The sequence below is a fragment of the Macrosteles quadrilineatus genome, unplaced genomic scaffold (genome assembly GCF_028750875.1).
Source record: "Macrosteles quadrilineatus isolate MER2022 unplaced genomic scaffold, UCM_ALF_1.0 Scaffold_3__2_contigs__length_128488019, whole genome shotgun sequence".
Lineage (NCBI taxonomy): Eukaryota > Metazoa > Arthropoda > Insecta > Hemiptera > Cicadellidae > Macrosteles > Macrosteles quadrilineatus.
Genome location: NW_026542596.1, coordinates 116,986,012 through 117,012,364, shown reverse-complemented (window position 1 = coordinate 117,012,364; position 26,353 = coordinate 116,986,012). Strand labels below are relative to the sequence as shown.

Genomic DNA, 26,353 nt, shown 5'->3' with positions numbered 1-26,353 from the left:
TAAACTATGGAACTTAAATTTGCAATTTGATTAGTTTTTTTTTTAATTTCACGAAAGAAACTATTGTGGCAACAGACCAAGGGCAAAAATTAGGCCTAAAGTTCAACTTTAATTGGGTTTGGAAACTAACACTTGTTTCGTAAGGTGATTTTAAATATAGCGATTTTTTTACAGAAAAATATTGTTTGATCGAAATCAATAATTTTTAAAAGCATTGCTCCCTAATATTAAGTGCGGTGAACCACTTGGAACCAATATTCTTTGGTACAACAAAACACCACTTAAAAGCCTCCCTGTCTAAGAGTTGCCTGTATTGGTGACAGCCCAAGTATCTATTTCCATCCCATATTATGGCTTGAAGCACGTGTGGCAACAGACCACTATTTGCTTTGCGGTTCTTTAAAAGTTTACCCTCTGTTTTGGCTTCGGCTGCCAACTCATTTCCGCCGAGTGATTTAAACACCTTTCAATATCTTTAACTATTTCGGGCGATGAATTGCTTCAGGTTTAAAATATTTTGATAAAGTCAAAATGAGCTTTATAAACCCAGTAGTGTACTGTGTGTTTAAAAAAATTATAAACTATCAATGTAAATATATTAAATGTAATGGTATTTAAAACTATGTAATAGCCAGAAAACTTTACATTTGATTGTTTTGTCAGAACATCTTTGGTTGTCTCTATAGGCCTTCTGCAGGATTAAAATAGGATTTTAAAATGTTAGGTAATTTTTGTACAATCATGGTTTTTATATACCGAATAAAGTGTAATTTTTTGGGGCAACTAAATATAATTATTGTGAAAGATTGTGAAGAAATTAGAATACAGTACCTAATTAAGAAAAAAAGGAAGATAGAAAATGCGAGATCTCTCAAAGTTTTATATAAGTATAGTCATTTTTATGAGCAAGTATGAATTCCATAGTTTTACTCTGCTAACTTAATTTTATTAGGTTAATTATAAATAAAAACCACAAGCACGACATTGAAGGATATGAAACTTTATATTTGCTCAGCATCAAATAATAATCATATTGATTACCTTGTCAAAGATTTTTTGTTCCATTAAACTATATTAACATTTCTGACGATTAGGTCTGCTAAAGATGCAAACATTAAAATAAATAGACCTTAAATTAGGAACTCTGATTCGTCAACGATGTGAAGGTATACAAATTGATTTTATATCCTCAATAGATACTACAGGTGAAATAATAGGGTAGTCCTATTATTAATGAGTAGGCCTAATAGGTGACACATCAGTATATTATCTAACATCCACCTTTCATCTCTTAACCAATGCTACATTTTAGCGAATTTCCCATATAGGGAACAAGCTATTACCGTAGGTAGTATTCATGGTGAGACCTAGACCCGGGACCGATTTACTTTTTTGTTTTGAGGTCCCTAGAGGCCAAAAACACCATCCGTTCAAATTCATATATCTATATATATATTTATATGTGTGTCCGTAAGCGCAATAACTCGAGCAAAAATTATCCGATTTTGATGAAATTTGGTAACCAGCATGATCGGACCATGGGAATGGGTGGGTGTTTATGGTGGGTTTTATGGGGTAAAAAAAGCCTTTTCCCATTTTTCCCCCTAAAAACACAAAATTTCACAATTAATTTCCAAACCAATTTGTGGAGCTTAAAAAACAAATAATTTAGTATATTGAAGCGTTATTATGCGCCTAATAGTTATTGAGAAAATTCCAAAAAATGTTAAATTTAAAATTCCCATGTTATTCTTATGGAGAATAAGTCAACTGTTGTAGTTTGCTTGTTAATGAACATATTTTGATCAAATTTGGAAAATACATTCATTTGTTACTAAACTACAGTATTAACGTTTTACAACAAAAAACACTTTTTTACCCTCCCTGTTGCAGCAAACCTAAGTACTCGTTAAACTATTTCTATTTAAATGCGAAATAAATGTGATATTTTTGAGGAGACATTTTACTGTAAATCCAATCAGGCAGATGGAAATTCGCTAAGTCTGCAGGTTTGTTGCGGCAGGGGTGTTTATAATTGGAGGGTTTCAGTGTTTGAATGAAGTCAGATAACGCGAGGTTGATTCACTGATGGAAGATTGTCTGCTTTATTGTACAAGACCCCACCCATCTATAAGACTCCAGCTGGAAAACATCTTATTTAACCACATTGTAGGCTTCATACATTGGATAAAAAATCTTTGTTTACTGTTCTTTGCAACCATTTCATTTCATTTGAGGATAAATGTAAGGTTTTAGTAGCAATTAATAAAACCTGTCGTGTAAATTTACACCATTATGAGAATTGACTAGCAGAAAATATATTTCAGAAAATTGCAGGTTGCAATCCTCGAAATCACGCCTTATTTCGAGTAAGTTATAGAACTAAGAGGCATTTTACATTAATTACTATATTTCATATTACTATCTGTCACTAAAGTGTTGAAACATTAAAACTTTGCATTTATGTTATATGCTGTACCAACAATGATAAAAAACAAATCCCCTGTTAATATTTAGTGAATGTAACCTCATTAATGAGCACAAAAATATACATGTATCAGAGAAATATACTTAGTTTCAAGAAACTTGATAGTATCATAGAAACTGTTATTATACATGCAACAGTGATTTATTTAAATCAGGATTGGCTTTACTAGCTATAAAATCGTAGATGCTTTTTCTTGGGTTGGTCTGAAAAGCATTATTAATTTTTTAAGACGTTAAAAATATAGGAAAACTTATAAGATATTTTTTTTTATTTTTTAACTACTAATTAAAATTGCATTACATCTTGAAGGATAGGCCAAATTAGTTAAAAGCTGATGACAATTTGCTTTGATTTAACTAGAGTTATTTAGTTTCCAAGAGTACTTTTGACCTAATAAGAGCAATGTCACTCAAAGTGAATCAGACTTTTACAGGTATTAGGGACAGAGAATGTTTGAAAACTTCCTTGACTAACATTACCCTTGTTTTGTTCAACTAAAGAACTTATTTTCTTAAAATAGAACATGTTGTCCACTTAGTTAAATTAATTGTATTGTAACTAAATTCAAAACTTTGCCTTTATTCAAAGATATCAGCTAGTTGTTGAAAAATCAATGATTAATTGTATTAAAATTTGTCCAGAATTTGATTCAAATATCATCAAATGTTTCATTATCTAAAAATAGTTTAAAACCACTACTATTAGTTTAAAATTGCACTTTAAACTTCAGAAACCAATTACGACAATTCTTAAAGTTTTGGTTTCCTCAACTTTTCAATATATTTAGTTTATGGATTGCATCACAGAAAGTTCTTTAGAACTTCTTTTAGGACTTAATCAATTTAAAGTAAAACACTTTTTAGGATTTTAAGGCATATCATGGTGAGTTCCTTTTATCAAATTCTTAGAGAAAAATGCAAAATAATAAGAAATTATACTTGTTATCAGAACTTTGCACTTTATTCATATTTAATACCCTTCAGGAAAAATTATACATTATTTAATGACTATAGTTTGACAAACTAGTTTTATCTGGAATTTTTGCAGTAAAAATTTACTGTAAAGTTTTCTCACTTATTAACTTCGCCTGATTTAAAAAATCTGTCTGAATCTTTTAATTAAAAGCAAAAACCTTAACAAGTTGTTTAATTTGTTTAAAAAGTGTCAATTGAATACTTTTTTAAAGTCTCAAATAAACACACTAATTAAATAAATATATTTTATTTAACTGATTAGTTGAATTTGTTAAACATACTATTTTACCGTGTATTCCAAATCTCTGTTTTGTTTGATATTGTAAAATTTGTCTCTCAAACTAAACCAGATGAAAATAATTTTGGAACTAGGCATTTATAATTGAAAATGATTGACAACCTCCTTGGTAATAATCAATTAGTAGGCCTATGGCCACATTTGTTGCTCCGATGTGCAGAGCGGTAATGAGAAGCCACTACTTCATTTTAATGGTCCTCTAAGCTTCTGCAGAAATCTCTAGTACTTTGTTTCCCCCATTTAGCAAGCAGACGGTAATTTAGATACTACAATAAACTAAACTTTTCAAATTACAAAAGTTACAGGGGCATGGAGGTGACTAATTAGAACCTTTTTGGGGCAGCTACATTCTATCACGGTAGTTATTCTTTTTCCGTAAAATTGTATTTACAAATATTTTTTACAAGGGAAAATTTGCAAAACTGTAGTCGGCATTAGCTTTTAACTCACTTTTTTGTATTTTGCCACAAAAATGTTGAATCGGTTTTAATGTACAACAAAATCAGATATGGTAAACTTTATATATTGAAGTTACTATCCAGTTTTAAAAATTGCATGATTTCACCACAGGTTTTCCTAGGTTTTTGAAGGTGCTATTTACACTATTCGTTGTACACTTCGCCTCGTTTGGGCCATATTCACTGTTACTGTTAAGTTACATTTCATAAGTGGAAATTACCTTTTTGAGCAACGGGTTTACTCAAAATACTTTAGATCATACTGAGCATAACAGCAGAATCATGAGCTATCCGATGAAAAGAATTTCAAATAATAACTCATAATGGTCATATGAATGGTTAATGAAATTTAAATGTATTGAGAAAGCAAATGTTGCAAACTATTTAATAATTATTGTAAATAATCATAATATAAAGGGTGTCCCAATAAGAACGCCGGATTTGAAATGTTAACAAACCATATATTTTCTCACTAAATTTACAATATGAAACATGAATCTTAAAGCATAGTATCTCCGATTAGTAATTGAGTATTATGTCTTGTAAGCGCCAACCTGCTGAATACTGACAAGCTCGACATCTCTTGACAAAGTTTTCCATCACTTTTTCACACACTTCCTGTTGAATTCCATTAATGGCACGAATCATTTCCTCCTTCAAGTCTTGGATTGTTTGAGGATTATTGGCGAAAACAAGCGACTTTAAATATCCCCAAAATAGAACTGAGCCAATTTATTCGAACTAATAAATCAATCTTCGGACAGATGGATCATTTGGTGCATTGTCCCGGCCGTAAATAGTGCGCAGCTTCCGTGCTTGTAGTGCACTTTATCTATGACCACGCGTTGATCCGTCGTGTAACGATTCATGACTACAAAAGGGACCTAATACTGATAACATCGCTGATAATTTGGGAATTCCTATTGAAATACAGATAAGGATAAGACGCTCCTCAAATCCGGCGTTCTTACTGGGACACCCTTTACAATCAATTTCTAACCTGGGCAATGTATTGATCAAATAGTGTCAAAACAAAGAGAGAAAAAAACAATAGCTCTTTGACATTACAATATTTAAAAAGTTGTAATTTGAACTTAACAATCTTGTGTAAACTGATAGAATTCACAGTCAAATTATGAGAGTAAACCAATTTTCTGTTGGTTTTAATTACTCATTGGGTGTGGTCAGGTACACAAGTTATGAACCCACACTATCGTACAGTAGAACAGTCCTAATAAATATCCAGCAGAGCACAACCCACTCAAAACACCCACAGTGAATTTAATTCATCAAATATTTGTACTTACAAACAAAATTTACTATTTATTTGGTTTTGTATTCATGTTAGGCCCTAGTTTTTTAGCTAATTTCTCTATAGGGAAGTAGCTATTACCGTATGTGGCTGGTAAGACTTAGGCCCGGGATCGATTTATTTTCATTTTGATGTCCCCAGAGGCCAAAAACAACATTCGTTCAAATTTATATATATATAGGATTTATATATATAAACGTATATATGTGTCCGTGAACGCGATAACTTGAGTAACTTTTATCCGATTTGAAATAAATTTGGTATAAAGGTATAAGGTGGGATAAACTTGAATGAGTTCAGGAACCAGCATGATCGGACCATGGGAAGCGGTTTTACAGGGGGTTTTATGGGGTAACAATTTGTTTTTCTCATTTCTGACCCTCAAAACACAAAATGTCCCAATTTCTCTCTAGACTTTTTAAAAAGCTTAAAACACAAATAATTAAGTATATCAGAGTGTTTTTGTGCTGTTATTGTTAACGGAGAAAATTAAAAAAAGTTGTAAATTTAAAATGTCTATGTTATTCTTATGGAGAATATTGTAAAATGTTGTAGTTTGCTTGTTTATGGATATATTTTGATCAAACTTAGAAGATTTATTTCTTTTATACTAAGCTATAAACACTTTAATAAAAAAACACACTTTATTAGTTTCTCTTTAGCAGCAAACCTAAGTACTTGTTAAACATAAATGTTTCGTTAATAGATTAATTGAAAATCGATCCAAGCAAATGGAAATTTGCTTAGTCGGCAGGTTTGCTGCAGCGGGGGTATTTTTTTACAACTAGTAGCTTTATGCAGCTTTATGTAGCCTAGCTTATGCATTGCAACTGGGAACATGCATTATAAATCTGCTTCTCAACTGCTCAAGTTAAGTATTTTCTGCAAACCACAGCATTAAAAAGAATATAAACTTACCACATAGTTTGTCAAAATAATCAATCTTATTGTTGGAAATAAAACTTGTATTTAAAATTAAATTTTAAAGTAAAGCTTTAAAACATTTGTATTTACATTTTTTTACATTTTTATGTGACACTTCCACATGACCGATACAAATAAATAAAGTTAAATGTTTTATAAAACCAAGTGGCAAGTTAATTCATTCTAAAGTAATGGTAATATATTGTAAGACGTAAGGTATGACTTTGGAAGATTCAACAACTTTTTGTAGACAGGAAATTTTCATACCAGCTTTATAGAATTTTTCTTGTTTATTCCCTTTGCAAGGCACACAAAACTAGTAAGTTAGTTCTTATATAAAATGCAAAGCCGTATATTAAAACTGTATCGTACAGTAGCCTACAGTTAGAGTAGTCAGACTAAAATTATATTAACTATTCATACCTGTAATCAATTATCATCGTGTAAACCATTTTTTATTTAGTTTTTATCAATTCTAAAAATAAATGGGGATTATCAAATTTACTTTACACTAATACAATTATTTAAGTGAAGTACAATGGTTTAATAAATACACACTTAAAAATAAATAGATTTGTTAGCACATTCATATGCTTCAGCCTAAAAAATGTATCGCTAAAACACAAAATATCTCTTGTCTATACAAAAGGACCGATTATCCTAAAACTAACAGAAACTGAATGTGTTGACAGTTAGAATGTATAAAACAATAAAAATATATTATGCACAATTTTTTATTAAAAACGTGTAGTTCGGTAAAGTTTGTGTAGCATTACCTAATTTGCCGGCACAAGACTGAAAAAGAACACAGGAAGGGATGATACGATGATGGAGTGATAAGGCCGAGGAGTGTCGACAGGTATTGGAGGGTGTGGCGCCATTACGGCTGGCAGGAACTTAGTAATGTCTATCGACTGACGATATTGACTGAGAGCAAAACATTGAATTGCATACAATTCCCTCAGCAAATCTAAAAGCGCGGTTCTCAAACATAATGAGTTTGTTAAGTCATTTTATTTTATTTGTGTTTATTTATGCTGTACGTTAGGGAACCATCCTAACCTTGGTCTTGTTAGTACAATACCTAATGTCAAAATTTGGTTAATTAGCATCGTTGCTTGATAGTCCGATGACTAATGGTATCTGGGTCTAGGATCAATCTCGCTTTAAATCAAACCGGCCACCTACATATTTAGAGAGCACTGCAACCTCTCAACTACACAAACTATATGCTTCACTAACTACAGTCTTCACAGGAGATGTATGAATTTCTTCAACTTTAAGCCCAAGTCTCTAATTTGAGAGGTCTGTAAATGTGTAAATCATACACCAACACAACAAGAGGGCAGCTAAAAGGAGACTAGTTTTCCGTGAACAAAAAGTTCACAAGTGGGAAATGGTTTTCTGATTGGTCCGTAATTGTGGACTAAACTTATCTTATTATTTTTTGCATCCAATCTGAGCTAAGCAATAATTTTATTAAAAACTTAAAAACAAGTTCATTCTCAAGAACAAATCAATTAGGGTACCGGTATCTGAGAATCAATTGATTCCAAACTCAATTGGCAATCACACATTTAAAACCAATCAAAATACTACACTGAGCAAAAATTGTTTTTAGGAATTCTGGATACTTGAAAATATCTAGCAACTCAAATTTTAGTACATGATTAGGGTGGCTAGATCATACAAGGAAAAAACAGAACCCCTAAGCCTATATTGTTGTCCCCTGTTAATGGGATTATTTCCAACAAGAAACTAACAATTTTTGTATCTTAAATCATAATATGGTCTGTAACCCACTAATAAGAGAATAGAACTAAGTTTCTTAGTGCAATTTATTGAAATAAATAAATTATTAACACACAAAAAACCTACTGTGCCGGTTCTATACAGTGCCTTAAAACCTTCTGTATGCTACGGTACTATAATTTATCAACCATATTTTATATTAAGGAATAAGTTAATTTTAGGACCAGTTCACAAGAAAGAAATATTTTTATTTTTATGAAAGTACACCGATTAGTGAAAGTAAACATGAATATAACCAATTATCACCAATTTAGCTGATTAGCCAGCTGATCTGCCAGGTGCCACCTAGATACGAACGGAATCAAAATATGAATGAAGGATCAAGTGTAGAACTAAGCGAGATGCCTTGTGTAGCTTTGTTACTGACTAAGACCACATGTTTTATTAGCCAGCTTAATATTTTGTTTGAATGAAAAGCTATTGTTACTTTGAACAGTTCCAGTTGGTAGTTTGTTTGAGATTTATAAGCTGAAAATTGTTTTGGTGATTAAAAATAACCTAATTATTAGTAGCAAATTCCGGTAAGCAATAAGACTCAGGTTTTTCTTAACGTTGCTTACAATAAATTAGAAACATAATTTATCATTGTTTTAATGTAAACCTATAGAATTATATGTAAAAACGTAAGCACTGGTAGGCTACCCTATATTTACTAAGACTATTGGTCTTTCAAGAGTATATAACTAGAATTTGTATGTAGGGAATACAATGCACTTAAAACCACATTCTTTGTTTTTGATAAACACGATAAGGAAATATGAATGATAGACACAATGTAAAGCGAGATAGATAAGATTTTATGTTTCAACTATGCCTTCTAATTTAACGCTCAAACAATAAAAATCAAAGCTTTGTAATCTGCAGTATAACTGATAAATCAACGGTCCAACAATAGAAAATCAAAGCTTTGTGATCCAAAGTATAACTGATAAATCAAAGGTTTAACAATAAAAAAACTAAGATTTGTGATCTGCAGTAAAACTGATAAATTAACGGTCCAACAATCAAATATCTAAGATTTGTGATCTGCAGTATCACTGATAAATCAACGGTCCAACAATAGAAAATCAAAGCTTTTGGTCTACAGTATAACTGATAAATCAACGGTCCAACAATAAAAAATCAAAGATTTGTGGTCTGCAGTAAAACTTATAAATTAACGGTCCAACAATCAAAAATCAAAGCTTTGTGATCTGCAGTATAACTGATAAATCACTGAATTGAGTTAAATCAATTATTCTTGTCATAACGCATAGCCTAGTTATTTAAAATTCAAGAAAGCAGTCAGAGCTCTGGTGACTCAGGCCATTTAGCCATAGGCCAGTACATTTTTTGTTAACGATTTTAAAATGTATTTAACCTAGAAGGAAAGAGACGACTTCTATAAGGACAATTTTATTTATGACGAAGCACCTGTACATACATCCTGTAATATTCTGTACGTTTTGTGCCAATAAATATCATTCATTCATTCATTCATTTATAAGTTCAATATTACAATTATCTGGGTGTTTAAATCTGCTACATGGGCCAAATCTTCATTCACTGCGCCTTTGACTAAGTCCTTAATATCTAGCCAGGCCTTTCGCTAAGACTTGAATAATTTTCTAGGAATTTCTTGATATCCTTTATGTTAATTCCTTTGATAGCTGAGAGGAGATCCACACTGTCAGTATATCCATTTTCCCTCAAATCTCTGACAGAAGTTTGCGCCAATACCGATTTATAAAACATTCTATCAGATCCTGATTCATAGTTTCGATAAAACCTGCGGCTTTTGCAGGCAGAAAAATAAATTTTATACTGAGCTAATCGTCATAATCAAATGATGGTGTGTGACAGGTTCCAGCATTGTTAAGCAATGAAATAGCTTATTCCGGCATTTATACTCCTTAAGGAATCTCTAGAATCTAAGAATAGATTTATTTGCGAACCAGTCAATGAAAATGTATGATTCAATCAACGCTAATTTCTGAGGATGATAAATCAAAGGAAGAGAACTGGGATTTACTGATGACCAAAAGCGTGAGCTTAGGCTCCCGATGCATTCGAACACAGGGCAAGTGTTCTCATTTGTCTCTTTGTTTAAATTGAACCCTGGAGTTGAACTTGACTTCAACCGAGAATATATTTTGTGGCAACCTTTGAAATTCAGCCTAGTCTCGTTCATGTTGTAAATTTGATCTGGGACAAGCTTCTCTTATTGTATTATTTTTTTCTTTCGATATTGATGATGTAAAATAATGGAATTCTCTTTTTAGGCTAGATTGGTCCTGAAACAGGAGTGCCCTTCTTCCCTGTTGTAAGAATCACAGCCACAAAGCATCATCAACCATCTAGCTTGTGGTTTTTGTTAGTAGGCCTAACGGTGTTTAGTCAAATCTTTTCAGTCTTGATTTGAGTAAAAAACCCATCAGTTTTTTTTTTATAAAACACTAAGTTAATCATTAGCCCTGCTTTTCCCCATGTTTAATGCAAGACATATTTAAGCCAGATTTTTCAAATTGCTATGTTCAAATCCGTTCACTTTTTGAGCCACTGCCAACGCGTTAAGTTTTCATTTTGACACACTAATTTTTTCATTGGCCTATGTTAGTGTGCATAAAAACAAAACTGCAACACAATGTGACAATACTCAATACTTGACAAAACATAACAATTAGCCTAATAGGCACACTACTGTACTAACCGTACTGAAAATAATAAACGCCCAGAGAAGTATAAAGTGGGCCTACCTACAGAGGAAACAGAGTGCTTTATGAGACAACCAGTGCGCTTTCATATCTAGTATATGGTGCAGGAAATACACCAATCACTTCCAAATCGATTCCAGGAAGTGACCAAATAAACAGAGGACTGGAAAACCGAGGCCAGATATGAGGGGTTCTACTTTATTTATTTATTTGTGTTGTGTAAAATAAACTAAAATAATGTAACCGTGTTGTGTTGTGATTAACTAAGTACCTAACTTAGTTTAACAAGTCAGTCATCTAACTCCACTAAGTTAATGTTACCTATCTTTTCACCAAACAAAATGCTTTGTGTTGTAAGGACTACCATTGATCGATAATATTCTGTAATAAGTTAAATGGGTTGCCCATGAAATAAATATGTGTTAAGTTAAACAAATATGGCCTAAGTAATTTTAAGCTTGAATAAGTTGGTTAATGTTTTCTATTGAAATAAGTTAGATTGATTCAATACTTTGCCCCTTAACAAATTAACATATGTAAGTTATTACACCGTAGCCTATTAAGTTACCTGACTGTAAGTCGTAAGTCTCATTGAACATGGTCATTTTACATGGATAGGTTGGGGGTTGGCATACGCCTTAGATAAGTTAAATGATGGGAACTCTTAAATCTAAAAAATAAAAAGGAACAGCAAACTAGAATGAGCTTATCTTCCAAGCATAGCCTTGTTTAACTCAACTCGACTGAAGAGAGGTCTTAGCCTAGGCTATACAGTAACTAACTTGGGCCTACTTTTCGTTTGAAATAAGGGTAAGGTTTAATTATTTAAAATTACCTGATGACATTGAAGCGATGAGTCTAAATGATTAAGTTTTCGTGCATTATTGTTCAACAATACAACTTCACAGTTATAATGTTAACAACACAACTTGACCTACGCGACGAAAATAAACCTTTCCACCTTTCCCAGGATTGCGATTGCAATGCTATCAGCAACGGCAATGCAGTGCAGACGAAATCTATCTACTGGCACATCAGCTGTAGAGCTTTTTTAAGCCAGCTGGAGCTGATATTCAAATTCAGTTCACACTTCACTTCACAGCCTTTAATGAGTTTAATTTTACCAGTTAGAAAAGGCACGCTATAAGATATGTTGATGATAATTCCTGCACGTCAGCTTAATAATATTATTTTATTTTTATATAATTTTAATATTTACCGTACCTGTTTACCACGGCCATCTTTAATCAATCTTTACAGTAACTCCAGGGGCCCATTTCATAATTAACTTGTAATTTCCATTAAATTTGCATTGGGCGATCAGCTGATTTACAGATAATATTAGTTTGTACTTTATCATGAAATGGGCCCCTGGCCGTCACCTTTGAAGTGGCAACATCGCAAGTATAGGGTCGTATCATGTGTTTTGTTTGGAGGCAGCTAATGGTAATTGTGCATTTTATCTTGGTTACTGTCTATGACAAAGACAACATTGACATTACTTTAAATGTATAAAAATAGATTTTCAATTTAAATATTGTTTCGCTTTCCAATTCTAAATGTTTTATTTTCTATTTTATTAATACACGATTTAATGAACTGGCGTCACCTTTGCCTCCTATGTTATCTTATGGGACGTCTAGCGCTGGATAACACTCTACTTCCAACGTTGCCAAATTCTACGAGGCCTTGACCTGGAGTTAAAGGTTGCCAATATAGTGGTAGTTGCTTTAGGTAATCTATATCGTCTTAATTAAGACGATATATCGTCATAGTATTGGGGATTGTTATTGATATATGTTGTGATTTATTTTTTTTTTAATTTTGATATTTTGTATACAGTTTTTGATACAATAGTAGGATTTGTAGATTTGGTCTTTTGTCAAATTGACATAAAATAAATCAGTGTTTAGCCTATAAAGGCACACACAAATTTTGTGTACAGTGTGTAAGTTTTTTACCTCTCTGGCGAGTGAATATGATTACACGAAAAAATGTGAATTCCAAACAACGTCAAATGAGTAAATAGTTTTTTATTAACATAATTTTAAATACAGCTAAATGTAAATAGTTTGTAAATAACATTTGTGGTATCACGTCTGAAATTAGCCATATTTTAATCAGAACTGTAGGTTATTATTCTAAAGAAAGCAGGGATTACATTGAAGTTTATAACATGTGTGTTGTGGTAGGGGGCTCTGTTGTGGTAAGAGGCTCTGTTATGTGGTCGGGGACTCTGTTGTGGTAGAGGGCTTTGTTGTGGTAGAGGGCTTTGTTGTGTTAGGGGAGCTCTGTTGTGGTAGGACACTCTGTTGTGGTAGGGGGCTCTGTTGTGGCAGGGGGCTCTTTTGTGGTAGGGGGCTCTGTTGTGGTAGGGGGCTCTGTTATGTGGTCGGGGACTCTGTTGTGGTAGAGGGCTTTGTTGTGTTAGGGAAGCTCTTTTGTGGTAGAAGGTTGTGTTGTGGTAGGAGACTCTGTTGGGGTAGGGGGCTCTGTTGTGGTAGGGGGCTCTGTTGTGGTAGGAGGTTCTGTTGTGGTAGGGGGCTCGGTTGTGGTAGGGGGCTCTTTTGTGGTAGAAGGTTGTGTTGTGGTATGATACTCTGTTGTGGTAGGGGGCTCTGTTGTGGTAGGGGGCTCTTTTGTGGTAGGGGGCTCTGTTGTGGTAGGGGGTTCTTTTGAGGTGGGGGGCTCTTTTGTGGTAGAAGGTTGTGTTGTGGTAGGAGACTCTGTTGTGGTAGGGGGCTCTTTTGTGGTAGGGGGCTCTGTTGTGGTAGGAGGTTCTGTTGTGGTAGGGGGCTCTGTTGTGGTAGGGGGTTCTTTTGAGGTGGGGGGCTCTTTTGTGGTAGAAGGTTGTGTTGTGGTAGGGGACTCTGTTGTGGTAGGGGGCTCTTTTGTGGTAGGGGGCTCTGTTGTGGTAGGGGGCTCTTTTGTGGTAGAAGGTTGTGTTGGGGTAGGGGGCTCTGTTGTGGTGGGGGCCTCTGTTGTGGTAGGGGGCTCTTTTGTGGTAGAAGGTTGTGTTGTGGTAGGGGGCTCTTTAGTGGTAGGGGCCTCTGTTGTGGTAGGGGGCTCTTTTGTGGTAGAAGGTTGTGTTGTGGTAGGGGGCTCTGTTGTGGTGGGGGCCTCTGTTGTGGTAGGGGGCTCTGTTGTGGTAGGGGCCTCTGTTGTGGTAGGTGGCTCTGTTGTGGTAGGGGGCTCTGTTGATGTGGTTGGTGTCGTTGATATAACGCACATTTCTGTTACTTTGTTAATGATTACTTGACATTTATCCTTAAATGATAAATTCTCAAATGTTTGACAGCCTGATGACTCAGCGTCTACTTTCAGCTCTCCTCCAGATATAAGGTACTTCGCTTCTTCAGCGAGGGAAGCAGCTGCATTAAATTCATATTGGTAAACATCGTGGGCATTATGAAAGCACATGATCTTCAAAATAGAATTTCTTGAATATCGAGGCACACAACGTAAAGCATGTTGTAGAATCAGGTTCACAACAGTGTCTAAGTGTTTTATGGAAACATCTGCTTGATCAAGAATGACACCTATCTGTAAAACCAAAATAATTAAATATTGTAGAGTGAATTTTATAATATGCTATAACTCTGTAAATAAATTAAAACCAACATAATTTGAGTGTTTGATTATACCAGAGGGCTGGTACTTTGGTTCTCAAAAATTATTAGTTGACATAGCATGAAAATAAATGATTGTAAACAAATAATATATTAATCGTGTTGATTGGCATATTAAACTGGCAACTCCTAATATTATTTGCAACCATTTTCCAATTTGCATCATATCTCAAGAAGTATCCACTCCGCTTCTCTAATAATATTTAGGTAGTTTTCTATTACTAAATATACAAAAATCTAGGGCAGCGGGCAGGGTTTTTATAAAGAGATCTTTTTAAAAGAAAAGAATATGAGAAGTGTTGTTTAGTATTTATAATATTTCTTCTCTTAATGGTACTTACTTTCCGTGTCCGGAAATCAGACTTCGCTTTTCAAAAAATTAGCTACCGATATGGCTTTGTCATTCGCATGTAAGATCATCTAATGTGCAAGACTGGTCTAGGCATGGGCAGATCAGCAGATGGCCAGGGTCCTGAACAGCACCACATGCGCACAAGATGTTTTCTTCGTCTGGTAAGGTAAGAGACCCCATTTCTGCATGTTTGTCTTGCATTTTTGGTACCTGTACCGTAATTCGATTTAGGGTCTTCCACAACGTGTAATGAAGGCCTCCACCAGAAGCCAGTTCCTCCCTGGCTGGTATGGGAGGGTTAGTCAACGTGTCCTCCCACCTTGCCACCCGATTGCTTGGGAGTGATCCATCCATCAGGACTCGTGTCAGTGATAAAAAGCTCTTTCTGGACTCAAGCCGTCGCTCTGCAGGTTGGTGGCCGTGTAATGGGTGACGAGGGTCTGTCTCTTGCTTAGTCCTTTCTGCATCGGCAGGGACATCACGTCGGATTGATGGAGGGGCCCTATATGATAGGATAGAGTTTGTGTACTGGGGTTGGTTTCAAACACCCAGTTACAATCCGAGCCATGTCATTGACTGCAATTTCAACCTTTTTTGCATGTGACGATGCATTCCATACTGGTGCAGCGTACTCCACAGCCGACACACTGAGCGCTAAAGCTGAGGTTCTGAGGACATTTAGGGTTAGCACCCCAGCATCTGCTGGTGAGCTTCCTGATGATATTATTCCTCGCTGAGACTTTACCTCTTGTCGCAATACAATGCGCCTTAAATGTCAGTGTGCGGTCCAGTATGACACTAAGATATTTGGGTGTAGGACAATGCTGAAGACGGTCTCCCCGCCACCTCACATTCAACTCACGGCCTGCTTCTCTATTGTTTAGGTGAAAGGCACAAACTTGGGTTTTAGCAGGGTTCGGCTTGAGGTATTTGCGTCATAGTCCTGGGAAAGTTCATTTGTCATAGTCAGCTTCTGTTCCACCTCTTCAAAACTCCTACCTTGTGCCGCCACCGCTGTATCATCGGCATATATATACTGACGTTAAGCGTTTCGCAACCGTTGGTTGTTAGTGTAAATGTTACAAAGAGCTAGGGCTAAGACGCTACTCTGAGGCAATCCATTTCTTTGATTCCTCCATCTACTTTTCTTGCCTTGAAGGGACACGAAAAACCGCCTGTTATGAAGAAAAGTGCCTATCATTGAAGTCAGCTGATAGTCTTTGGTATTAATACTGTACACTTTTCCCAAGAGTCTTCGATGGTTTACGGTATTGTAGGCAGCTGTTAAATCTACAAAAGCGACACCCGTGATCTGTTTTCTCTCGAACCCATCCTCAATATGCTGGGTCAGGTTTAAAACTTGGCCACAACAAGACTTGCCTGAACGAAAGCCTGCCTGTTGTGGAATGATCTTTTGTTCCAGAAAATCGCCGATTCGATTGATTATCAGACATTCTAATATTTTATATGTGTGGCATAAGAGGGAAACAGGTCGAAAGTTCTTAGGATCGTTTGGATCTCTTAATAGGAACTCTTAATGGTACAGCAATAAAAGTAAGTGTCATTTGGAGGAACACAAACACAAACACTCATCTGATTGGATTTACTAAAATACTGCCTTAAACCTTTCTTAAACACATCAGATTTATTTCCTATTCATATAAAATTAGGTTTTACGAGTACTTTAGCTGATTCAGGGATGATAATAAAAGGTGCGTTTTTTTTTATAAATATTAATAGCTTAGTGATTAAATTTGCCCAATCTGATCAAAATATATTCCTGTAAACAAGTTAAAAACTTCAATACAAAACTGCTTATTCATCTCCATAAGAATAAGATCGGAATTTTAAAAGTACTTTACACAATTACAGATTTTGAAATTTTCTCCATAACAATTATTAAGTGTACCAAACACTTTATGAACTTAACAAATTATTTGTTTATAGAGCTAAAAAAATGGCTTAAAAAGTGATTGCAAAATTTTATGTACGGGGGTAAAAATGGGACAACCCAAATTCACCTTATAACACTTCATTCCCATTGTACAATTGTGCTATTTCGAGAACTTGTTTGAATTATCGCTTTGACGTCTTTCATTAAAAGCAGATTATTTTTACTAGAGTGAGCACCCTTACAGAAAAACTAACATACCTGTTGCCAGCTGTAGGTTAAATTTGTGCAAGCTTCCAACTCTTTCTGACTATCGGAGATGATCTGCAGTACAGTCATATTGATTTGAGAAATGCAATACGGATCAAAATCTTCTGCATGTGCCGCAACTATTTGATCAAAACATGAAGTCAGGTTTGATTCAATTACACCATCTTCCAAAAGGTTGTAAGTTTTTGATTTCTTGACAAATTCATCCTTTGTTGTATTGAGATTTGATTCAGTTTGCTGGACTTGATAAAGGAGGTTCTGTCTGAAGTACTGGAAGTCCTGGTCATCTTCATAGGAAGTGGGAGCTCCAATAATGGTCTAAAAAATGTATTAGTGGAATTAATAGGTTCATGCATCTTTGTATTGTAAACCCCATTTCATGTGTCTTTTTTAAATCACAAATTAGTTTGGCAAAATAACGTATTAAGATTGATAGGAGTTCTTAATCAATTATCACTGACAACAGTGTTAGTCCTGCTTGCACTTTTTTGCTAGGATTTTTATTTACAGGAGAAATGGAGGGGAGAACATGGAAATCAGTACAGTATTTCAAATCTATTTTTATTACTCTTACTATATTAATTAATATTAGAGGTACACATCTGTGCTAGACAAAATTACCACTATTGGTTGTCTCAAAAAATCGCTCAAGCAAGCGGTCGTGTGTGTGACTTGTCCCATTTGTTATAACATGATGAGTGATTTTTTTAAACTTCATGCCCGTCGTGGGAGCGAGCTTGGTGTGGCATGGCCTTTATTGGCAGGATTGAGCCATACTGAAATGAAATGAAATGAAATGTGTTTATTGTCCTTAGAATTTTCACAAATTATTGACAAAGTCATACAACTGCTAAGGTTTATAGCATAGTCAGTTAATAAATACAGTAAGATACAATATAGCCAACTACATAAAATGGACATTTTACAATACACATTTTAAATATTACAATTGAATAGGTAATCTTATTCTTAAGAAAAAATTGTGGCATTGAAAATAATGGAAGTGATTAAACCGCATAGCCATACTGATCTTTTACCATGAATTAGATCCCAATAAAAGTCGAAGCTGGTTACTTAGGTAGGTTATACTTATTTTTTATATTACCTGAAGCACTCCGAGAAGGAGAAAACCAAAGACAGCAATTAGACGATGTCGGGAGACTGTCATGATGAGGAATGTGATGTCAAATGTATTTGTGATCCATTACCTGAAATGCTATCTGAATGTATTGATTAATTTCTGGTACTTGAGATGTTATCTTTAATACTTTTCTTGAAATGGCGACGATACAATCATCTGTGATGATCTCATGATGAAATAAGCAATTTGAAGAGCTTTCGATACCTACTAATCTGTTGAGGAAGGGTAAGTCAAGGAATTCACTGAAAAGTAATTAGCCTAAGTTTATTAGGGAGTTGCAGATGTGACTGAATAAGGGTAATTGTTTGGTTTAGTTATGGAATCAAGGATAAATAACAGAAAATTAAATTATTCTACTAAGGAGTCAAGAAAAATTAGCGTAAAATCATTAATTTTATCAGGGAGTCACACAGAAGTTCCTGTAAAGTCAATTATGACAAATGATGGCTAAACATATCTCGTCAGACAATCCTTGACAGTATCGAACGTGCTACTTATGTTTCAGCGATTATTTAAAATAACACCGCCATCGTCAGCCAGCCACCACATTTTATTTTATCAGTACAGTTCAACTCTTGTACTGGACCAGCTCACCCGTTGCTTTGCCCACGGAAGTGTGGCCAGGCATAAATGCAAGGATAAAATAAGAGGCAAACAACCTCTTCAATAAAAATATACCCCCGCCGCAGCAAACCTGCAGACTAAGCGAATTCATATTTGTCTGCATTGATTTTCAGTATTTAAATAAAATTAGGTTTAAAGAGTACCTAGGTTTTCTGCTACACAAGGAAACTAATAATATGTAGTTTTTTAAAGTAATATAAAGTAATAATAAAAAAGCATTTTTACTCTTTAGAGAGTAAAAATCGTTTTTAGCCTCATGGAGTAAAAATCAGCTGTTGTCAACTCAGTTGTAAATTTTGATTGTAAACGATTGCATGTATCGAAAATATGTATCGATTCGTGCTTCGTAATCATTTTAACCTACAGTCTCTTCCCATAGCATTTTAGCATTGCAGATACATTAATCCATTCCCACAATCAACACTGCTCACCTTTACTACTTCCTTCACCACCCCCTACGTCCTGGACTTGTTTCCCTCTCTTCCCATAACATTTTAGGATTGCAGATACATTTAATGTAATTGCCAAAGACAGTTGCCACACTCTGCACTGCTAGCTAGCCTTACTACTTCCTTCACCATTTCTTATGTCATAGACCTGTTTCCTTCCCTTCTCATAGCATTTCAGTATTACAGATACATATATACTACTGCCCAAACGGTTCCTCCACTCTGCACTGCCAGCCTTTACTACTTCCTTCACCACTTTCTACGTCATGGGTCCTGTTTCCTTCCCTTCTCATAGCATTTTAGGATTTTAGATACGTTATTCTAATTGCCAAAAACATTCCCCACACTCTGCACTGCTAGTCTTTACTACTTCTTTCACCATTTCCTATGTCGTGGGCATGCTTCCATCCCTTCTCATAGCATTTCAGCATTGCAGATACATTAATCTAACTGCTACAAACGGTTTCCAGTTCCCACACTCCACACTGCTCACCTTACTACTTCCTTCACCTCTTCCTACGTCACGGACCTGTTTCCCTCTCTTCCTATAGCATTTTAAGATTGTAGATACCTTAATCTAATCGTCATAAACAGTTCCCACACTCCGGAAAGCTCGCCTTGACTACTTCCTTCACCACTTCCTACGTCACGGACCTGTTTCCCTCCCTTCCCATAGCATTTAAGGATGGCAGATACCTTAATCTAATCGTCACAAACAGTTCCCACAGTCCGGACAGCTCACCTTTACTACTTCCTTCACCACTTCCTACGTCACGGACCACAAGCTAGTGTCGTCATTTGATTATATTTTATTTATATATAATACCGTCTGTTCTAATGTCTGTGGAATAATGCTATCAGCTATTTCTTTATCTACTGCATTCAAAAGTCAACAGATGGTCATATTTCTTTGTTTATGTGTCAAATACTGCTTCCATAAGGATTACATTGAAACTTTGAGACCCAGTGGGGTGGATTCCTGAGAGACTTTTTTAACGCCATATAGATGTTGGCACTCACCAGTATGGTCTTTATCACCATGCAAAATTTGAAAACGATTGATTCAGCCGTCTAGGAGGAGTTTGCGTATTACGAAATGCATAAGAGTCGACGTATAACGGTATAAGAGCTTCGCTCGCTCCGCTCAGTAAGATAGGATAAATATGGATTTAATCCTTAGTTACTATACAGAAAATTAATGCAAAAACGTCATTATAGCCCGTAGCGAAGTCACAACTTTAGCGGGTTCATAAAAATAAATACCCCTGCCGCAGCAAACCTGCAGACAGTGCAGACTAAGCAAATTTCCATTTTCCTGATATGATTTTCACTTAGATCTATTTAAATAACAATAAGTTTAATAAGTACCTAGGTTTGCTGCTACAGGGAGGCCAATAAAGTGTGTTTTTTAGTAAAATATTAGTAGTTTAGTATAAAATAAATAAATTTGCCAAGTTTGATCAAAATGTTTCCATAAACAAGCAAACTACAACATTTTACAATATTCTCCATAAGAATAACATGGAAATTTTAAATTTGCAATTTTTTGAATTTTCTTTGTAACCAATAACCCTTACATAAACACTTTGGTGAAATAAATTATTTGTTTTTTTAAGCTCTTTAAAATGGTCTAGAACTGTAGATTTTCCAAACATTTCGAGAGCGGCAATGACTTATTGTGTTTGTAATACACATAAGATTTTTCCTACCACCATAGTAATTAATTAGCTTATCATAACACACACACACACACACACGGATGAAATTTTTAACTATATATAAAAAGTCATTTAGGTTATGTTTGATTTTTTAATCAATCAATCAAATTCTTTTTTCATAAAATGTACAGATTGGTACATGAATTTGTGTCAAAATAAGTTTTCTTATCTAGATCGCTAAAACTAGGGATTTTACAGCAGTCAAAACAGAATATTATATAACAATTAATGACCTTCAAATTGATTTTCCTCTTTCTTTAAATAATAATAAGTCCAGCTGATTAATGCATCAAATGCAAATTAAAGTAACAGAAAACAAACATAGAACAAATCAATGGAGATACTTAAATGTTTTAGTTTTTTAGTGATTTTCAATTAAGGCTATGCATTATTTGCTTACTGGTTGTTAAGTATCAGTCACCTGTGTGTGTAGAAACACTAACTGTGAAATCAGCTGATTAGCAAGCAGGAATGACCCATTCCTGCTCTAGAGCGTAAATGAGCCATTTTGCATACTGATTACAGCTGTGGCAAAATGTGATCATTTCCATGCAGTGCGGTAGGAAAACAAATTAAAAACGTAAACAAAAGATTGACTAACCAATATACAATGTTCAAATCAAACTGTGATTTTTATTCATGAAAATGTAAATACAGAAACATGTTTATGAAAATTAATTAATTCATTTGTGGACGAGTTTTTTATTCATGAAAATGTAAATACAGAAACATGTTTATGAAAATTAATTAATTCATTTGTGGATGAGTTGCAAAACTGCAATTTGATCTTTCTTCTGCAATCCACAATGCTTGCACTACAGTAGAATTATTTCTTCCTACTCTCCTTTTATTGTGGTGTTACGATGCAGTTGTCCAGCACTTCCTTGGTGATTCCTTTACATTTATCTTCCAATGAAAAGTTCTCGAAAGTTTGACAGCTAGATACTTCAGCGTCTACTAGCAGCTCTCCTCCAGATATGAGGTGGTAGACCTCAGCAGCGAGAGCTGACGCAGCATTGAATTGAACTTGGAAAGAGTCCTGGGCTCTATGAAAGCAATTGATCTTCAATGTAGGGTTTCTTGAGTATTGGGACACACAACCGGAGGCTTTAAGTAGAATACTGTTTACCACAGTGTCTAATCCTTTCACGACAGTTTCTGCTTGCTCAAGAACTTGACCTATCTGTAAAACAAACAAAAAAAAGTAAAAATAGGTAGCATATTACACAAAGATAACATGTTTGATAAAATGCCGTTTAGAGCAAGGTTCTATCTTGTCTAGTTCGGAAGATATGATGTTTAGAACACGTCTCCACGCTACATCCCCCCTCCCACCAAGTAGTGCACCTGCTGGGAGGGCAACAAAATCGGGTTTGGTCTTCTCCAGGATGCCCCCAACAGCAATCATTCTCTATAACAAATTTTTATTTACACATTTTTTTTTAATTTCTCCGTAGGCATACAACGTTTCAATATGCTCATAAAAATATATGAAGGAAACTGTGAAATTTTATGTTTTTGGGGTAAAAAACAGATAAACTACTTTAGCCCCACCCGTTCCTAAAGTCTGGTCATCCTGGTTCGCGAACTTGTTTGAATACACACAGATTTTTACCAAATTGTATTAAAATTGGGTGATTTTTAGTCAAGCTATTGAGTTTGTATATAAAACTAGCAGAGTACCCGTCCTTCGTACGGGGTTGGCATATAAGTATCAAATGCTTATAGCAGTTATGAGTGAGGACATGGTTTAAGAAATTTCGGTTCTTTTTGAAGTTCGTTCGCTACGCTCACTCACCTTTAGGTTGGAGCTCGTTCACTGCGCTCACTTTCCTTCAGGTTAGCTCGTTCGCTACGCTCACTTGCCTTCAGGTTAGCTCGTTCGCTACGCTCTCCGACCAGTAGTTTTCGCGTTTACTTTTCCCATACACACACACAGACACCACCTCTTTTTTATAATAGTATAGATTGGACGTATGATGTTTTTTGCCTCTGAGGACATCAAAATTAAAAAGTAAATCAAACCTGGGGTCAGGTCCCACCATGAGACTTACGATAATAGCTTATTCCTTATATAGGGGACCTTGCAAAAAACAAACAAAAAACTAATATACCTGTTGCCAGCCATAGGTGAAGTTGGTGCAAGCTTGCAACTCTTTCTGACTATCGGAGATGATCTGCAGTACAGTCATATTGACATAAGAAATGCAATCAGCATCAGAGTCAGTTGCATGTGCCTCAACTATTTGATCAAAGCATGAAGTCAAATTTGATTCGATTACGCCATCTTCTGGAAGGTTGTAGGTTTTGGTTTTGTTAATAAATGCATCCCTGGTTGAGTTTAAGTTTGATTCAGCTAATTGTTCCTCATAAATAAGGTTCTGTTTGAAGTACTGGAAGTCCTTATCATCTTCATAGGAAGCAGGTGCTCCAATGATCTAGGAAGTTCATAACATAATGAAAATAGCTATTTAGTATACAAAGCATTTTTTTGAACATATTATTTTACTTTGAACCAGAATGTTTTCCAAATAACACCTTTACTTTGGTTGTCACATTATAAAGTTACCAAGCAAAATGATATTCTCAAACCAGCTGATATCTCAAAACCAACTGAACTATGAGATAACATTATTTTTTGGGTGATTCTGGCAGTCTTGTGTAAAATTGCTATAAAAGTAGTGGTAGAACAATCATTAATCACAGGATAAAATCAAGTTTAACTAAACTTGTGAAGGAAGATATGAAAACTTTTTATGTTAAGGCTTTTTCTTATGGCTGAGCTTAATAATATACTATTATTATATTGAGAAAACAGCTTCATGTTGAATAGGGTACTATCTAGACATTTAATACAGCAGGCAGCTCATAGGTAGTACCATCTTGGAAGGTAGCCAGATGTTGAAGGATCAAGACCACTGCAGTCCAGTCACAACTAATTTATGACTTGTACAGCTGACAATAAAATTTAACCCTTTTTACTTTCTCTCCCTATATACATAGTATATAGGGAAAGTATTGTTTTTGTCAAATTTTTTTAGTTTCAGTTTTGAGTGGTTCAGTTTTCTGTTTTGGGTCCCCTGAGCCCAAAAAGTGGTTTTCGAAGTTATGTCTGTGTGTGTCAGTGTCTGTAAGTGTGGATGTGTACAGAGCTACAGACCACACCTGTAGTCCGTTTTTAATGAAATTTGGTATGTATGTACTAGTCCATAGTATCTCCCAAAGTTTTTTTTTCATTTTATTGAAATTTAGATTTTTAATGGTGATTTTTATATAAAAACTCATAAAATAACGGAAAAATTGGATTTTCTCAAAAATGGCCTAAACAATCTTGATAAGAATTTAGTATGCTGAAGTACTTTAAATTCTGCGAATACCTTGGTACAGATCCTATTTTCGTAAAATTATGGTTCAAAAGTTAGTGTAGCTTATATTATTTTTCCATAATAAAATAAAAAATAATAAAAATTGAATTAAAAAAAACCCCCGTTCTGATTAAAAATTAATGTCTTATGGTCCATTCTAAACAAAATAGTGCAACCCCCCATTGAAACAATTATGGTTCAAAAGTTATTGCAACTTTTGTGATTTTCCTTATAAAATATCATACTTACTCCCACCCCACCGCTTACCCAAGCTAAAGGTTGTTGACAAGCTAATGGGAGAAAGTTATGCGTCACATTGCTGATACATTTTATTTTATAACCTGTGTTCATGCACTGTCTTATAAAAATTCATACTATTTTTAAATAAACAATATCAGCAATCTGACACATACTTTCTGCCATTATCTTGACAACAACTCTTATCATGAATAAGTGGTAGGAGTAACTATAATAATCACAAAAGTTAACATAATTTTTAACCGTGATTTTTTACAGCAATGGTGGTGGTACCGTTTTATTAAGAATTAAAGAGCTACCTATATTAGTCTTTAGCTCTGTACACATGCACAAACACACACACACACAGGCATCACTTTTTTAGATTCAGGGGGACCCAAAACAGATACAGTACTTCCACTCAAAACTCAAACTTGATCATTTTTGTGAAAAGTAAAAATACAAAGTTCTGAGTAGTAGTCTATGCTGACCAACATTAACAGTAAAAAAATCAATTTGTTAAAAATTTTAGACCACATTGTGATTGAATACTTATGTAAGTTCACAGATAATCTAGAATTTATTCTATTCAGTTCACAAAATTAAAATTAGCAACCAAAACATTCCTCATAATTATGGAGATAGTCTTGTTTAGAAAGATATTTTAAAAGTGACATAGCAGGAAGGTCACAGTCATAAGTTCTGATAGTTTAATTGAGTACAGGCATGTGGGTGGAGCCTTTCTTTTGCAAACAGAAATTACCTTATGAGTATAAATAACCGTCCTGGTTAGAAATAAATATTTCAAAAATCATTTAAATTAAAGTTTTTTAGCTAAGGTTTAAAAAGGGTTAAGCATGTGAAGTCCACCTATTTTTACCTATCAGGGTCAAGCTATTCCTTTGACTAGTTTATGTTTTTTTTCTACTACCTGAAGCACTCCCAGAAGAAGAAGACTGAAGACTGCAGTCAAACGCTGGCTGGAGACTGTCATGATGAGAAATGTAATGTCAAATGTACTTGTGATCCATTTATATACCTCTCCGCTATCTGGGATTATCTTATCGTCAATAACATACTTTTAGAGCTCACTGTATTAATCCCGTCATTATATCAGTTACTTTCATAGAAACATTCAACTATTTTTGTTTGACACTTCCTCTCTAAATAAGCGTCAAGAGACTCTTGTGCGTTGGTGATGGTATAAGGAAATATAACACCCGATTCCCATGGATCATATTGACACTTATTTATTTTGACAGATTTCCGCTTACTACATCACTTTAGAGTTTGTAGGTTATGTGCAATATTGTTATTTTTCGTCAAACAATTTTTGTCTCACTGGAAAATTAGTCTAACAATAATTACCTTTGTGAGCTAACAATATAACATTTACTTTTAGAAACTGAACTAGTTTCATAATTTTCTTCCTCCCTTTTTCTCCTATTGCTTTAGTTATACCATTGACTATGAATCCTTAATGGTTATACTATACCGGGTGTCCCATAATAGTCCCCCCTGGTTAATTTTTGAACGGCTGCATATATTCAAACGAGCTTCAATACAATTTACTAGGGTAATGTATAGTACTTTTTTGTGGTACTCCCAAATAGGGGTTGCTGGGGGTAACTTACAATTTTTAAATAGCAACCTTTATCAAGTAACACATCAAAAGCTTTCAAAAATACCAAACAGGGGTTGCTGGTGGGTCTTGGATT

At 34.7% G+C, this 26,353-nt stretch overlaps 3 protein-coding genes across 3 annotated transcripts in view; all 3 read right to left on the bottom strand.

The window, feature by feature from the left end:
* The window catches only part of LOC128988810 (uncharacterized), a 59,518-nt gene extending 47,620 nt beyond the window's left edge, over positions 1-11,898 (bottom strand). The window contains exon 1 of the mRNA XM_054410470.1: positions 11,795-11,898. The gene's annotated coding sequence lies outside the window, so the exon portion shown is untranslated. The remainder of the gene's footprint in view (positions 1-11,794) is intronic.
* Positions 11,899-13,301: 1,403 nt separating this feature from the next.
* On the bottom strand, positions 13,302-18,316 carry LOC128989754 (mucin-2-like). The gene is made up of 3 exons (XM_054411789.1): positions 18,207-18,316; positions 17,093-17,419; positions 13,302-14,502 (listed from the first exon to the last, which is right to left on the bottom strand). The coding sequence occupies exons 1-3, from the start codon at positions 18,267-18,269 to the stop codon at positions 13,387-13,389; spliced, it is 1,506 nt and encodes a 501-aa protein (XP_054267764.1). The 5' UTR covers positions 18,270-18,316; the 3' UTR covers positions 13,302-13,386.
* A 3,323-nt stretch (positions 18,317-21,639) lies between these two features.
* LOC128989949 (uncharacterized) lies at positions 21,640-25,684 on the bottom strand. The gene is made up of 3 exons (XM_054412115.1): positions 25,567-25,684; positions 23,148-23,471; positions 21,640-22,216 (listed from the first exon to the last, which is right to left on the bottom strand). The coding sequence occupies exons 1-3, from the start codon at positions 25,627-25,629 to the stop codon at positions 21,881-21,883; spliced, it is 723 nt and encodes a 240-aa protein (XP_054268090.1). The 5' UTR covers positions 25,630-25,684; the 3' UTR covers positions 21,640-21,880.
* Between the last annotated feature and the right edge of the window lie 669 nt (positions 25,685-26,353).